Source organism: Choloepus didactylus, chromosome 18 (assembly GCF_015220235.1).
Source record: "Choloepus didactylus isolate mChoDid1 chromosome 18, mChoDid1.pri, whole genome shotgun sequence".
NCBI classification, from domain to species: Eukaryota; Metazoa; Chordata; class Mammalia; order Pilosa; family Megalonychidae; genus Choloepus; species Choloepus didactylus.
In genome coordinates, this window is record NC_051324.1 from 30110065 (window position 1) to 30124081 (window position 14017).

A 14017-nucleotide genomic window follows, 5' to 3' on the forward strand; every position below is an offset into this window, starting at 1 on the left:
AGATGTCCTTATATAGATAGTGGCAATGGTGCTGAATACATAAATATGTGACTATACAGGGAACCAACGATTGTTTACTTAGGACAGAATGTATGGTGTGCAAACAAAACCATCTTAAAAGAAATGGGTTGATGAAGAAATCTTGAGGGCACTATATTGAGTGAAATAAGACAGACACATAAAGGTAAATATTGCAGGGTCTCACTGATATGAACTAATTATAATATGTAAACTCATAGACATGAAATATAAGTTACCAGGATAAAGAATGAGGCTAAAGAATGGGGAGCTGTTGCTTATTATGAGCAGAATGTTCAACTAGGGTGAACTTAGATGTTTGGAAATGGACAGGGGTGATGGTAGCATGTTGTGAGAACAACTAAGTGCTGAAAGGTGTTTGAAGGTGGTGGAAAGGGTAAGATCAGAGTCATGCTTGTCACCAGAAGGGAAGTTGAAGGTTAAAAGATGGGAATGTATAATACAGTGAATCTTGTGGTGGGCAATGTCCGTGATTAACTATACAAATACTGGAAATTTCTCTCACAAACTAGGACAAACATATCACACTATAACTAGAAGTTAAAAATAGAGAGGCATACAGGGAAAAAATATATACCTATTGCAAACTATATACTACAGTTAGTAGTATTTTAACATTCTTTCATCAACAGTAACAGATGTACTATACCAAAACTATGAATCAATAATGGAGGGGGGTGTGGTTAGGGGTATGGGAGATTTGAGTTTCTTTTTTTTTTGTCTTTCTTTCTTTTCTGGAGTAATGAAAATGTTCTAAAAATTGAAAAAAAAATAATTGTGTTGATGGATGCACAGCTGTATGATGGTACCATGAGCAATTGATTGTACACTTTGGATCTTTGGATAGTTGTATGGTATGTGAACAATCTCAATAAAATATATGTATATATATGTAAAAAAAACCACAGAACTGTACAACACAGTGAACCCTAATATAAACTATGGACTAAGTTAATAGTACAATTGTAATATTGTTTCATCAATTGTGACCAAAATACTACAGTAATGCAAAGTTTAATAATAGGGAAAACTGCATGTGTAAAGGGCATTGGGATCACTGTACTTTCCGTATGACTGTAAGCCTACAACTTCTCCAATTAAAAGTATAAACAAATAAATTAAAAAAATCACGCACACAAAAAAGTACCTGATAGGGTCTTTTCAACAAGGTTGGAGTGCATCTCTATGGTGATGTCTTTTCCAATATACAAAACTGCCAGGCTGAAGACTGTAGTTCTGAATATCTTTGCCTCCCAGGAGTGTGTAGGTGTGTCATCAAAGGCTTTTCCTAGCAAGGTTTCTTCTTTTTTTTTCTTTCAAGATTTTGAGTAGTTCCTGACAACATATTAATATAGTTCCTTTTATGATGCAGGGCTCATATATTCCAGAGTTTTCATAGGTCTCCCTGATATAATTTCAAATGGTGCTAACTTGTGTTTTCTGAAAGGAGTGGATGTTAGATTTATTAGACTATAGCTAAGGCTTTTGGCCATGCTGGATTGAGGGATTCCACAAATTTAGCTAATTGAGTTTTAATTACAATGTTTGTTCTTTCTATTAAGCCTGAGGATTGGGGGGCATAGGCACAATGAAAATGTCGCAAAATAGGCCAGATTTTGCATACTGTTTTCATAAGTTGTCCTGAAAAGTGAGTTCCTCTGTCACTGTGAAGTTCTGAGGGAATTCCCTAATTTGGAATTATTTTTTCTAATACCTGTGCAGTGGTAGCAGTGGTAGCTTATCTACAGAGAAAGGCTTCAGCCAAATGGGAGTATGTACGAATCATTATCAAAACATATCTATAACTTTGGAATGGGGGTAATTGAAAAAAAGTCCAACTGCCAAATTTTAAGAGATACAGTAGGTAAGGGAAAATGTCCTTGAGACCTATGGAAAGGTTTTTCTGGATTTTGCTTGGGACAAATTAAACAATTTTGATTTTTTTCATAGCTATTTCAAGGATTATTTCCAGAAATATTGCTTGCCTCAGCTTACCATTTTATCAGTATTACAGTGAGTCATATTATGAATAATTTCCAAAACTGTTTCCTGCTGGCAATTAAGGAGGACGGGTTTATCATCAGGGCTAAACCATGATTTAATTGTAGGCTTATAAAGGCAGCCAGTATTTTTCCATTTTTCTATCTCTTGGGGTAGAGCATTTTGTGGAACATCAAGGAGTAATTTTTTTTAAGTTTTCAATACATATTTGGTTCAAAAGTCATTATAGAAACAGGAATAGGATTAGAATTTATTGCTGCACGTTTTGCAGCTGTTATCTGCCATGTGGTTGCTAGTGCTCCTCTGTATTTGCCTCAGAATGCCCAGAAATTTTAATAATAGCCAAAGCCTTTGGTAACAGTTATAGCATCCAGCAATTTCATAACATGAGCTTTTTTTTTCCATTAGAGCTTAAAAACTCTTTGTTTCCATAACATCCCCAAATCATGAACCCCCAGAGCATATTGACTATCAGTGTATATATTAGCTAATTTTCCTTCTGCAAGTATACAAACTCTGTGAGGACAAAAAGTTCAGCGTACTGGGCTGACATAACATTAGATAAGGAATTTGCCTTTATTATCTCATGGTTAGAGGTAATAGCATATTCAACAGGATAGATTCCTGGGTGATCATTAAGATGAGAACCATCTGTATACCAGATAAAATCTGCATTATAAATTGGGATTTCTTTTGAATCTATACGAAGGGTTAATAATTGGTTAGTTAAAGCAATGCTGTCATGAATTTTGTCAGAAATAGTAGGAAATAAAGTAGCAGGATTAAGATTGTGAAACGAACAAAGGAGATTTTGGGAGGGGGAAGTAAGAGAATTTCGTAAGAAGTAAATCTGTTGGTAGAAAGGGTTTCAACAGACTGAGAGAAGGAGATCCCATAATTAATTCTCCAATTGATTTTAAAAGCTTTGCCATTGTTGCAATGGACCTTCTGCACTGGGGGGAGTCCCTTAGCTACGGTATCCAAGTGCTGGCTATAATATCCTAGGTCTATGTTGGTCTCTATGCTTTTGTGTAAGGAAATCTAAGGCAATCCCTTCTAGCTCATGGACAAAGAGAAAAAAAGGGTAATTTGTAATTAGGGTGTCCCAGAGTGAGAGTGTCAGTAAACAATGTTATATTTCCTTGAAGGGACTAGTTTCATCCCAAAGAAGCTGCTCAATTTGTTTAGCTTAAACAAGTCATAAAAAGGTTGAGTCATCAAAGAAAAAATTCTCTTAATTGAGGTTTGGAGTTGAGAGGAGGGAAAATTAGAATGCTTTGGATTTGATCAAGGTCTAGGAGGAGGCCCTGGGGGAAGGGATAGGTGGAGCAGAAAGAATGGCACCCAGATCAGGAGGCAGTGTGGACCACAAATGGGTTAGAATAGTATTTTTAAAAAGGTGGCATTTAAATTTTATTTCCTTGAATGAACATACAGGAATGTGTATGGGACTTAATTCTTTATCCTGGTCTGCTGATCTGGTTCTAAGAGTTCCAAATTATTTCCCCCTTTTAGAAGAAAGTTATGTGCACATGGAATAATCCAAAGAAATCCTTTCCAAGAAGGTGAATTGGGGCAAAGGAGACTGACAAAAATTGACGAATGCCTTGTAAAGGTCCCAGTTGAAAGGGAATTGAGGGGAATTAAAGATGGTCAAGGGTTTGTTGGAGAGTCCCACTATTTGAACTGTTTGTGTACTCTGTGGAGGAGGGTAATGAAGGTGGTGGGATTTAAGACAAAGAAGGTGGCTCCAGTACCTATTAGCCCCATATAGCTTGCTTCCAATTATCATTTTGCATAAAGATGTGATGTGGACAATTGGAAAAAAACCTCTGCCATATCTCTGGAACAGCCCCAGGAGTCACAGTGAAAGGCATCTTACTTTCTTAGAGGCAAAGAAAGCATTTGGCTATTTTCAGGTAGTTTGGGGCTATCTCTTTTCCAGTGTCTGGGTCATTTATGATAATTATAAGTACTAGCACCCTGAACCCTGGTGCCTAAAAGAGTTCATTGGGGGCTTATTTAGCTGCTGTAATTGGAAGCTCATGGTTTGTGCTCATTATATTTTTACTGTTTTTGCTTAGGAGGATTTCTTTTTTTGTCAGCCTTTTTAAAGATGTGATCTGTAAGATTTATTAAATCATTAGGTTCCATGGTGGCTTAATTTGGATGTGTATGTTTTAGAGTGGTGCTTAGTTCTTCTAAAAGGCCATTAACAAAAGTAGAATTAAATAGGGTAGAAGTTTCATAGTTAATATGGTCAAGACCTAGGACTTGATTAAAGGTTTTTTGGAACCTGTTATAAATACACATATATGGGCTTATCATGTTTCTGGGTGCGTTGTTGGATTTTTCTCCAATCAATAATTTGGGGAAAAACTTCAGGTTTGACCTTATGAAGTTATGAAGTTCCTTAGCTAGCTTAAATGCTTCAATTTTTCAGTAGTTCTTCATTTTGAAAAGTCATTTAAGGGATCTTTCCAATTGGCTTTGTCTATCCAGATTTTGGCATGACCTTCAGCAGTATTCATGTGAATTAATAGGTAAAGGTCTGAGTATCCAGGCTCATAAGTCTGAATGATAACATTTAATTCTTTTGCAAAACCATTGGGTCTTCAGTAGGATTTGAGAAATCTTATCACTACAGAAGGGGAGTTCAGCCAAACTAGGGCATAGAGGAGGAAAACAGGAGGGGTTTAAAGGAGGGTTAGAACAGTAAGAGTCAGGAGTTCTGGATAATTTTTCAAGCTTGATAATGTGCTTAGATAAGTCTTTGTCAGTGTGCCGGTTTGAATGTATTATGTCCCCCAGAAAAAGCCATGTTCTTTTATGCAATCTTGTGGGGCAGACATAATAGTGGGGATTAAGTTGGAATGTTTGGATTAGGTTGTTTGCATGGAGATGCACCCCACCCAACTGTAGATGATAACTGATGGGATATTTCCAGGGAGGCGTGGCCCCACCCATTCAGGGTGGGCCTTGATCAGTGGAGCCATATAAAACATGCTGACTCAAAGAGACTGAATGGAGTGCACCTGTGAGTGACGTTCTGAAGAGGAGCAAGCTTGCTAGAGAGGAACGTCCTGGGAGAAAGCCATTTTGAAACCAGAACTTTGGAGCAGACGCCAGCCACATGCCTTCCCAGCTAACAGAGGTTTTCCGTACGCCATTGGCCATCCTCCAGTGAAGGTATCCGATTACTGATGTGTTACCTTGGACACTTTATGGCCTTAAGACTGTAACTGTGTAGCCAAATAAACCCCCTTTTTACAAAAGCCAATCCATCTCTGGTGTTTTGCATTCTGCAGCATTAGCAAACTACAACAGTCAGTTTGGTTAATTTGGTATTTTTTTTCTTGAAAAGAGGTAATTCTAGAATTAGTTACATGTTTGGAAAGTTCTAAGTACCCATAAAATAAGTATCCCATTCAGGTTCCTTAGTTTTAGATCCTCTGTTTTCTGGTTTAGCACAGAAATATGCCAATTTACTCATATCAAAAGATCTTCATTGTGGTCATTGTGATTTGAGATTTTCTCTAGTGGGCCAGACCCAGCAGGATAAGAACTTACATGAGGCAGGACCATGATTTTTTGTATATGAAACCAGCTGGCATGCCAGGAATTAGAACACTTTCTTTTAGTTAGTTCTGATTGTGAGCAACATTCAAGTGTAAGCTTGAGAGGAACTGTCTGGGTTTTAGGCAAGTGTGATGTTTTACAGTGTACCCTTCATGGGATACTTGTTTTACCTGGCAGACAGCCCGTGTTCTAGTTGTCCAACCTGCGACGAGGTGTCCCTAGATGCACGGAAATTGTCTTGAGGGTGGCAAGTAAACTTGTATCAATCTAGCCCATCCATGACCACCTTATCCTTTTACAGGAGTCTTGTTCTTTGGAAGCCAAAAAGGTGACAGGTGCTCTAATAGCATTTAAGTGTCTGTCCCATGCCCAGCAAAATAATTATTTGATTGCTTACAGTCAAAACATAGGTCAAATGTATTTTTAGGGTGGCATCCCTCCACTGAAAAAGAGCTCAAGCTCAATACCTAAGTGGGAATTTTTAAAGACCCATTCAGTACTCACCAAATTTTCCTTGTGTACCAAAAAGAGCAAATTCAAAAGGATTTCTGGGTGATGAATGCACAACTATGTAATGGTACTGTGAACAATCGAATGTATGATTTGTTTTGTATGACTGCATGGTATGTGAATATATCTCAATAAAATGAATATTAAAAAAAAAAAAAAAAGGATTTCTGGCACCAGCCCAAACCAAAAGAACAAAAGTTCAAATACACACAAGGGCTTCTGCCAACAGCCCAAACCAAAAGAATAGAAGTTCAAATGCCCTTTAGCAGAAGACACCCAAAGAAATGTTCGGAGCCCAGAGGACTCACCAACAGGACCTGGGGCCATTGGGGAGATGGCAGAGCTCCAGGGGCTCTTGCTGGTACTGAGCTTGAATCCAATGGCAGTTCTGAGGTCAGGTCTGTGGTCACTTTGGATCCTGCTTCTGACACCATGTAATGTCAACCGAGAAATAACAAACTAAGCTGCAAGGCAACAAAGGCATTTATTTGGGGTCTTAGAATTATAATTTGGGGAGCACAGATTCATGTAGCAACCCAAATCATGTCCCATCTTGGCACTCCCAGGCAGGGTTTTAAAGAAAAAGAAGATTAGAGGGAGGTCTCACACTACCTGACTTTGAAGCATATTACAAAGCTACAGTGCTCAAAACAGGATGGTACTGGCATAAGGACAGATGTACTGATCAATGGAATCAAATTGAGTGTTCAGAAGTAGACCCTCACATCTATGGACAACTGATCTTTGATAAGGCAGTGAAGCTGAAGCAACAGGGAAAGAGCAGCCTGTTCAATAATTGGTGTTTGGAGAACTGGATATCCATTTCCAAAAGAATGAAAGAGGATGTCCATCTCACACCTTATACCAAAATTAACTCAAAGTGGATCAAAGACCTAAACATAAGCACCAAGACCATAAAACTCTTAGAAGAAAATGTAGGGCAATATCTTAAAGATCTTGTGAAAGGAGGTGGTTTCTTAGACCTCACACCCAAGGCATGAGCAACCAAAGAACAAATAGACAAATGGGATCTCCTCAAAATTAAACACTTTTGTACATCAAAGGACTTTGTCAGAAAAGTAAAAAGGCAACCTACACAATGGGAGATGATATTTGGAAGCCACGTATCAGATAAGGGTTTAATATCCCGAATATATAAAGGAATCCTGCATCTCAATAACAGAAAGACAAACAATCCAATTAAAAAATGGGCAAAAGACATGAACAGACATTTTTCTGAAGAGGAAATACAAATGGCTCAAAAGCATATGAAAAAATGCTCAACTTCACTGGCTATTAAGGAAATGCAAATCAAAACCACAATGAGGTATCATCTCACACCTACCAGAATGGCCATTATCCAAAAAACAGAAAATGACAAGTGCTGGAGAGGATGTGGAGAAGGAGGCACACTTATTCATTGTTGGTGGGAATGTAGAATGGTGCAACCACTCTGGAAGACAGTATGGAGGTTCCTCAGGAAGCTAAATATAGATTTGCCATATGACCCAGCTATTCCATTGCTAGGTATATACTCAGAGGAACTGAAACTTAAAGACACAAACAGACATTTGTAAACCGATGTTTACTGCAGCATTATTCACAATTGCCAAGAGATGGAAACAGCCCAAATGTCCATCAAAGGACGAGTGGATAAACAAACTGTGGTATATACACATGATGGAATATTATGCAGCTGTAAGACAGAACAAAGACATGGATCATGTAATAATGTGGATGAACCTTGAGGACATTATGTTGAGTGAAGTTAGCCAGAAACAAAAGGACAGATTCTGTATGGTCTCACTAATATGAACAGACATTAATGAACAAACTTTGGGAGTTACAAGCTGACAACACAGGCGACCAGGAGATAGAAAGAGGGCAGAGATCAGCCATTTGATGCTGAAGGACTACAGAATGTTTAGGATTGATTGCATAGATCCAGAAATAGATAGCATAATACTGTGTGATGGTAACACGGTATTGTAAGTACACTGAACAAAGATGTCTGTGAGTAAAGCTGAAAGAGGTGGGATAGGAGAATGTATGACACCAGAGGTAAAGGTAGATGATAAAGACTGGGACTGCATAACGTGGCAAAAACTGGAGTGGCCAATGACTGTTACTAAATATACAAATATAAAAATGTTTTTGCATGTGGGAAAGCAAATGAATGTCAACCATGTAGAAATTTGAAAAGGGGATGGTATTCAGGAAAAAACATAATCAAAGCAAACGAGTCTATGGTCAACAGTAACATTGTAATATACCTCCATTAAATGTAACAAAGGCAATACGCCAATGCTAAATGTATATGAGAAAGGGATATAGGGGAGGAATATGGGATTCTTGGTAGTGGTGTTATTTGCTGTCCTTACTAGTATATTGTATTGTATGACATGTTATTTTTCTTTTTATCATTTTTTTCTTATTGCTAAAAAAAATTTTTTCTTGTAGTAATCAGTATGTTCAAGTGCTGATTGTGGTGATAAATGTACAACTTTATGATGATACCATGAACAACTGATTGTACACTGTGGATAAATGTATGGTATGTGAATATAACTCTATAAAATTATAGGAAAATATATGTATAGGAGTAAAAGTGTGGAGAAAACATGGTGAGAGGGATGATGCCTCACCAATATGGACTAACTACAATGTGTAAACTCAGAATTGAATCTTAGAACATAGCCTAACGTGGACACAATAATTGTAATAGTCCCTAGATTGTAAGCTCTTACAGCAGTTAACTCTATCCCTGAATTGTAATGCCTATCTCTAAACTTTGAGATGCTGATCCCCTAGCGTATAACCTGATTGGTCTCTGGAACAATGTATATCTCTGAGACACCTGAAACTCAGAGCTAGAGCTCGGCAGATATGAATGTCAGTATTAGTGCATACAGCCACTGTCAAAAAAAAAAAAAAAAAAAAAGCTGAAAAAGAGCCCAGACTTCAATTAGTGATATGAATGAAGCAGGTCTGGTTAAGACCAGGGCAAGCCAGGCCAAAGGGTTAAGGTTGGAACTGATTGTGTTTTAAAACTTCAACTTCCATATGAGACCAAGGGAATAGATATCTATTTGGTACAGGATCTAAATTTTCTAAACGGTACAACTCTACAGTCGATTTGTTCAAACACCACAATCGCATGGAACTTTGAATAGGAAGTGAGATACGGTAGGTTAGTATAGGCTGGAGTGAAATAGTGACACATCCTAGAGTAATTTGGGCAGATAATAAAAAATATATTTACAGCCTCCCCCTCCCAAGCCCCGAGGTTCTGGGGGAAGGTGTGGATGTGTTGGACATCCTCACCTGGACTGGTGTTGATGTTGTCACAAACATTGGGACTGGTGGTTCGATGTGCTGAGCTCTCGAGCATGGGAATTGCCCTTATGAAGCTCATTACCACAAAGGAGAGTCTAAACTTGCATGTAATGGTGCCTAAGAGTCTCCCCCTGAGTACCTCTTTGTTGCTCCGATGTGGCCCCCCCTCTCTCTAACTGAGCCATCTCGACAGGTGAACTCGCTGCCCTCCCCGCTACATGGGACCCGACTCCCAGGGGTGTAAATCTCCCTGGCAATGCAGAGTATGACTCCCGGGGATGAATGTGGACCTGGCATCGTGGGACTGAGAGTATCTTCTTGACCAAAAGGGGGATGCAAAAGGAGATGAAATAGTTTCAGTGGCTGAGAGATTCCAAATGGAGTCGAGAGGTCACTCTGGTGGACATTCTTATGCACTATGTAGATAAACACCTCTTAGGCTTTAATGTATTGGAATAGCTAGAAGTAAATACCTGAAACTACCAAACTCCAACCCAGCAGTCTGGACTCCTGAAGACAATTATATAATAACGTAGATTACAAGGGGTGACAGTGATTGTGAAGACCTTGCGGATCACACCCCCTTTATCTACTGTATGGATGAGTGGAGGAATGGGGATAAAAACTAAAGGACAAATGGGGTGGGATGGGGGGATGATTTGGGTGTTCTTTTTTCACTTTTATTTTTTATTCTTGTTCTGGTTCTTTCTGATGTAAGGAAAATGTTCAGAGATAGATTGTGGTGATGAACGCATAACTATGTTATCATACTGTGGACAGTGGATTGTATACCATGGATGATTGTATGGTGTGTGAATGTATTTCAATAAAACTGAATTTAATAAAAAAAATGTAAAAAAAAAAAGAAGATTAGATAAGTTGTTTGTGGATGGTGGATATTTGGGGTGCTCCAGTTAGGGTTTTGGGTTAGTTTACTGAGTTCTTTATCTTGTGCACTATGGTGTCTGGATGTCTTTAGGGTTTTGACGAACATTGTTGCTTGAGGCTTTGCATCCTTTGGCAGTTTCAATATCTGGCTGAGATTTTGACCTCCAGAATGACCTCCTGACTCCATTTTAAATCTTTTAAATCTTTTTAAATTTTTTAAATTTAAATTTTAAATCTTTAGCCATAGTAACCCTATTTTGTTTTATTTCTTTTTATAGCCTTTTCAATAAATGGTGCTGGACCAATTGGACATCCACAGGCAAAAAACAAAGAAAGAAAGAAACTAAACTGCATACTTTATCAAAATCAACTTAAAATGGATTATGAATTTAAATATAAAGCATAAAACTTGTGTAAGATAACATCTAGGTCTTGTTAGACATGACACATAAAGCTTGATTAAAAAAGAAAAAAACAGTAAATTAGACTTCATCAAAATTAGAAATTTTGCTCTGTGGAAGTGTGAAGATGAAAAGACAAGCAATGGTCCTGGAGAAAATATTTTCAAACCTTATATCCAATAAAGAACTCATATTTGGAAAATATAAGGGACACTTAAAACTCAACAGAGAACACAACCAATCCAATTAGAAAATGGGCAAAAGACATGAACAGAGATTTCATCGAAGAAAATAAACAGCAAATACCATGTGAAGATGAACACGCAAAGATTTTCAACAACACTAGCCATTAGGGAAATGCAAATTAATACCACAATGAGATATTACTACATATCTAATAGAACAGCAGAAATAAAAATTAGTGACGCTATACTTGCTGGTGACAAATACATGGGACTCTATGTACTATTCTGCAACTTCCTATGACAAAAATTATTTCAAAATAAAAAGTTTTTAAAAATCTGTGAACATTAATAACCATAACTCACAAAGTATGTAACTAGTTATAAGTATGTCCTTTATATTTATACATAAAATTTTAGTCTTCATCCTTGATGCAGAGAATAGCCCCAGGCACATAGTACATGCTCAATATGTTTCCTGAATAGATAGAGTCATTAAGAGAGAGAGCGAGGAGCTCCATCTGTTCTAACCCCTCCCTCTTTGCGTGCTCTCAGCTCAGACAACTACATGTGAATGAGGCCTCGCAGCACCCCCGGCCTGGCCATCATCTAACTGAAACCTGTGCGAGATGTGCCTAGCTGCCATCCCCAGTCAGCAGCCCCTATATTTAAGAGCAAAATCAATGATTGTTATTAAATTACTGTTTTCAGATGGTTTGTTACACAATAGGTAACTAGGATAGACTCGAAGATTTGAGGTGTTATTGTTCTAAGAACACTGAAGTCTATTTTTCCTGATAATGTTCTATTGTTCTCTTCCTTCCCATGTCTGAGAAAAGCCTGCAGGGTTGAAGGCAGTGAAGAATCCATTTTAGATCCCAAAGTGTCAGTGCCTTTCTGGACTATGGGAAATGGAAAATGAAATGGAAATGGAAAATGAGGAAATTTTCTGAAATGGCTGAAATGGAAAATGGGGAAAGCTTTGCATGTCTTCCTCTCACTTCTGACCTTGGTATCCCTGCTTCCTTCCTTTTTCTATAGAAGGATTTTCATTTTCAAAGAAGCAGAGCCCTTAATCACAGCCTTAGATCACATGCCCCATCAGCCTGGGCACAGCCCCTACCTCACCTACCACTCTGGGTCTTGGATGGAAAAAGGGCATGTTTTCAGCCCACACTTAGATCTCTTATTTCCTAGCAAGCTCCCCAGGCCAGGGCACTGGTTAGTAGATTTATTACTCCACCCTATGATTCATTCACAATGACAAGTCTAGACTCCCCTCTAGCCTCTCCCACTTTCCTTCCTGCCTCCTGCTTCCTATAAAGGACAGGCAGAGCATCCAGGGATCAGAGAGGCCGACACAAGCCCAGCAGCCTCCAGCTCCCGCTCTGAAGCTCACGTCCCCGCCCTCCAGCATGAAGGTCTCCGCTGCGCTGCTGTGCCTGCTCCTCGCAGCCGCCACCTTCAGCTCCCAGGTGCTTGCTCAGCCAGGTAAGCCTCTCTCCTCCTCCCCTCTGGGTTATCAAGGCTAGCAGAGCAGAAGGGCTACCCAGACTCTCACTTTCACAACCGCCTTTTCAAGATAGAGAAACTGAAAAGAGGACAAGAAGTGAGCCTGATCACTGGCAGAGCTGCAACCAGAATTCCAGCTCCTTCCAGACTCCAGCTCTGAAACAGATCCCCAGTGTACTTACTGGCCCAGCTCCTTTCAGCAATGTCTGAGGCCCAGGGCCACCCAGGAGCGGGGTATTTCCAGATATGGCAGAGGAGAGAGAGGGAGACCCAGAATCTGGACTGTGTTTCATTGAAGCAGCAGCTCTGCAGAGGCAGTGGGTGTTAGGGAAACCCGACCAGGCTTAGGATTGCTGGGAGCCTAAAAGGGCACACATCACTGGGGTCCCTGAGCTGCTCCTCCGTGGCCCTGATAATTTGGATTATTAGCACCTCCTAGCAACACCCAGAGTTGACACCAGTTGCTCTTCCCTGTGTCAATCGGGAGTGGTGCATTCCCATTTTACAGTCCCCAAAAGTGAGACAGAAAATTTAAGGTATGCCTCAAAGCTCAAAGGACAGACGCACTGGACATGGTGGGAGTGGTTTCTTCCTTTATCTCTTCCTTTTCTTTTGACACCTACTTTTTGACATTCCCTGCTTTTCAAACAAAAAGACCCAGCGTATACCTTAAAGGGCCTTTTCTCTTTTGGTTTCATTGCAGTTGGGAGTAATATCTCAACCTGCTGCTATAGATTCACCAGGAAGAAGATCCCCCTTCAGAGGCTGGAAAGCTACACAAGAATCATCAGCAGCCAATGTCCCCGGGAAGCTGTAATGTGAGTGGACCACAAACCACCCGCCCTCAACCCACAGTCCAAAGTTCTTCCCCGGGGCAGTGGGCAGGGCTATTATCCGACTAACTCAGAGTCAAACACTCAGATGCTGAGACCATCTCTGATCCAATTCCAGAAATTTCCCAGTGGGAAAACTGGTCCAAGAAAAGAAAGTGACTTCCCATTCCCAGTTCTCTGTCCAGCCACTGGTTCAAATCTTCTCAATCCCTCCAGCCAGGAGCCAAGATAGCTTCACCTGGACCAGCAAAAGCAGTTGCTTCCCCCGAGGCACCTTCCTTTATCCTGTCTCCTTTCTTCTACGGTGTAGCCCCCAGCAACCCCACCACCAGGGGCATCACAGGCCAGGCAGGATTCCACGGAGTAGCTTCCACTTCCAGTTTGGATCCTCCAGGCTCTCCATCTAACTATGCCCTCTCTCCTACCAGCTTCAAGACCAAACTGGCCAAGGAGGTCTGTGCTGACCCCAGGGAGGAGTGGGTCCACGAGTCCATGAAGCATCTGGATGAGAAAACTCAAACTCCAAAGCCTTGACCACTCACACCTGAACTGAAGCCAAGCCAGAACCTGAGAAACAAATAATTTATATTCCCTACCCTTTCAAGTTGCTTTCTGAGATTATTTTATTATAATTCAAAGGAATATGAGCTTGGCTTAATAATGTGAATCATAACTTTTCTTAAGTAATGTTTTATACTTTATAAGTTATTAATATTTTAATTTAATCTGCCATGGA

The 14017-nt window shown here is 39.7% G+C and overlaps 1 protein-coding gene across 3 annotated transcripts in view; it reads left to right on the forward strand.

Moving 5' to 3' along the window:
* The window catches only part of LOC119514265 (C-C motif chemokine 2-like), a 33492-nt gene extending 19677 nt beyond the window's left edge, over window positions 1-13815 (forward strand). Inside the window, exons 1-3 of one of the 3 annotated variants that reach the window (XM_037809952.1) lie at window positions 12331-12427; window positions 13152-13266; window positions 13710-13815. In XM_037809952.1, coding sequence (XP_037665880.1) covers window positions 12352-12427; window positions 13152-13266; window positions 13710-13815 — 297 coding nt within the window. In that variant the 5' untranslated portion in view covers window positions 12331-12351. Of the gene's footprint in view, window positions 1-12330; window positions 12432-13151; window positions 13267-13709 lie in introns of those variants that run through there. The other 2 variants (XM_037809951.1, XM_037809950.1) reach the window with 2 other exon arrangements.
* Window positions 13816-14017: the final 202 nt, after the last annotated feature.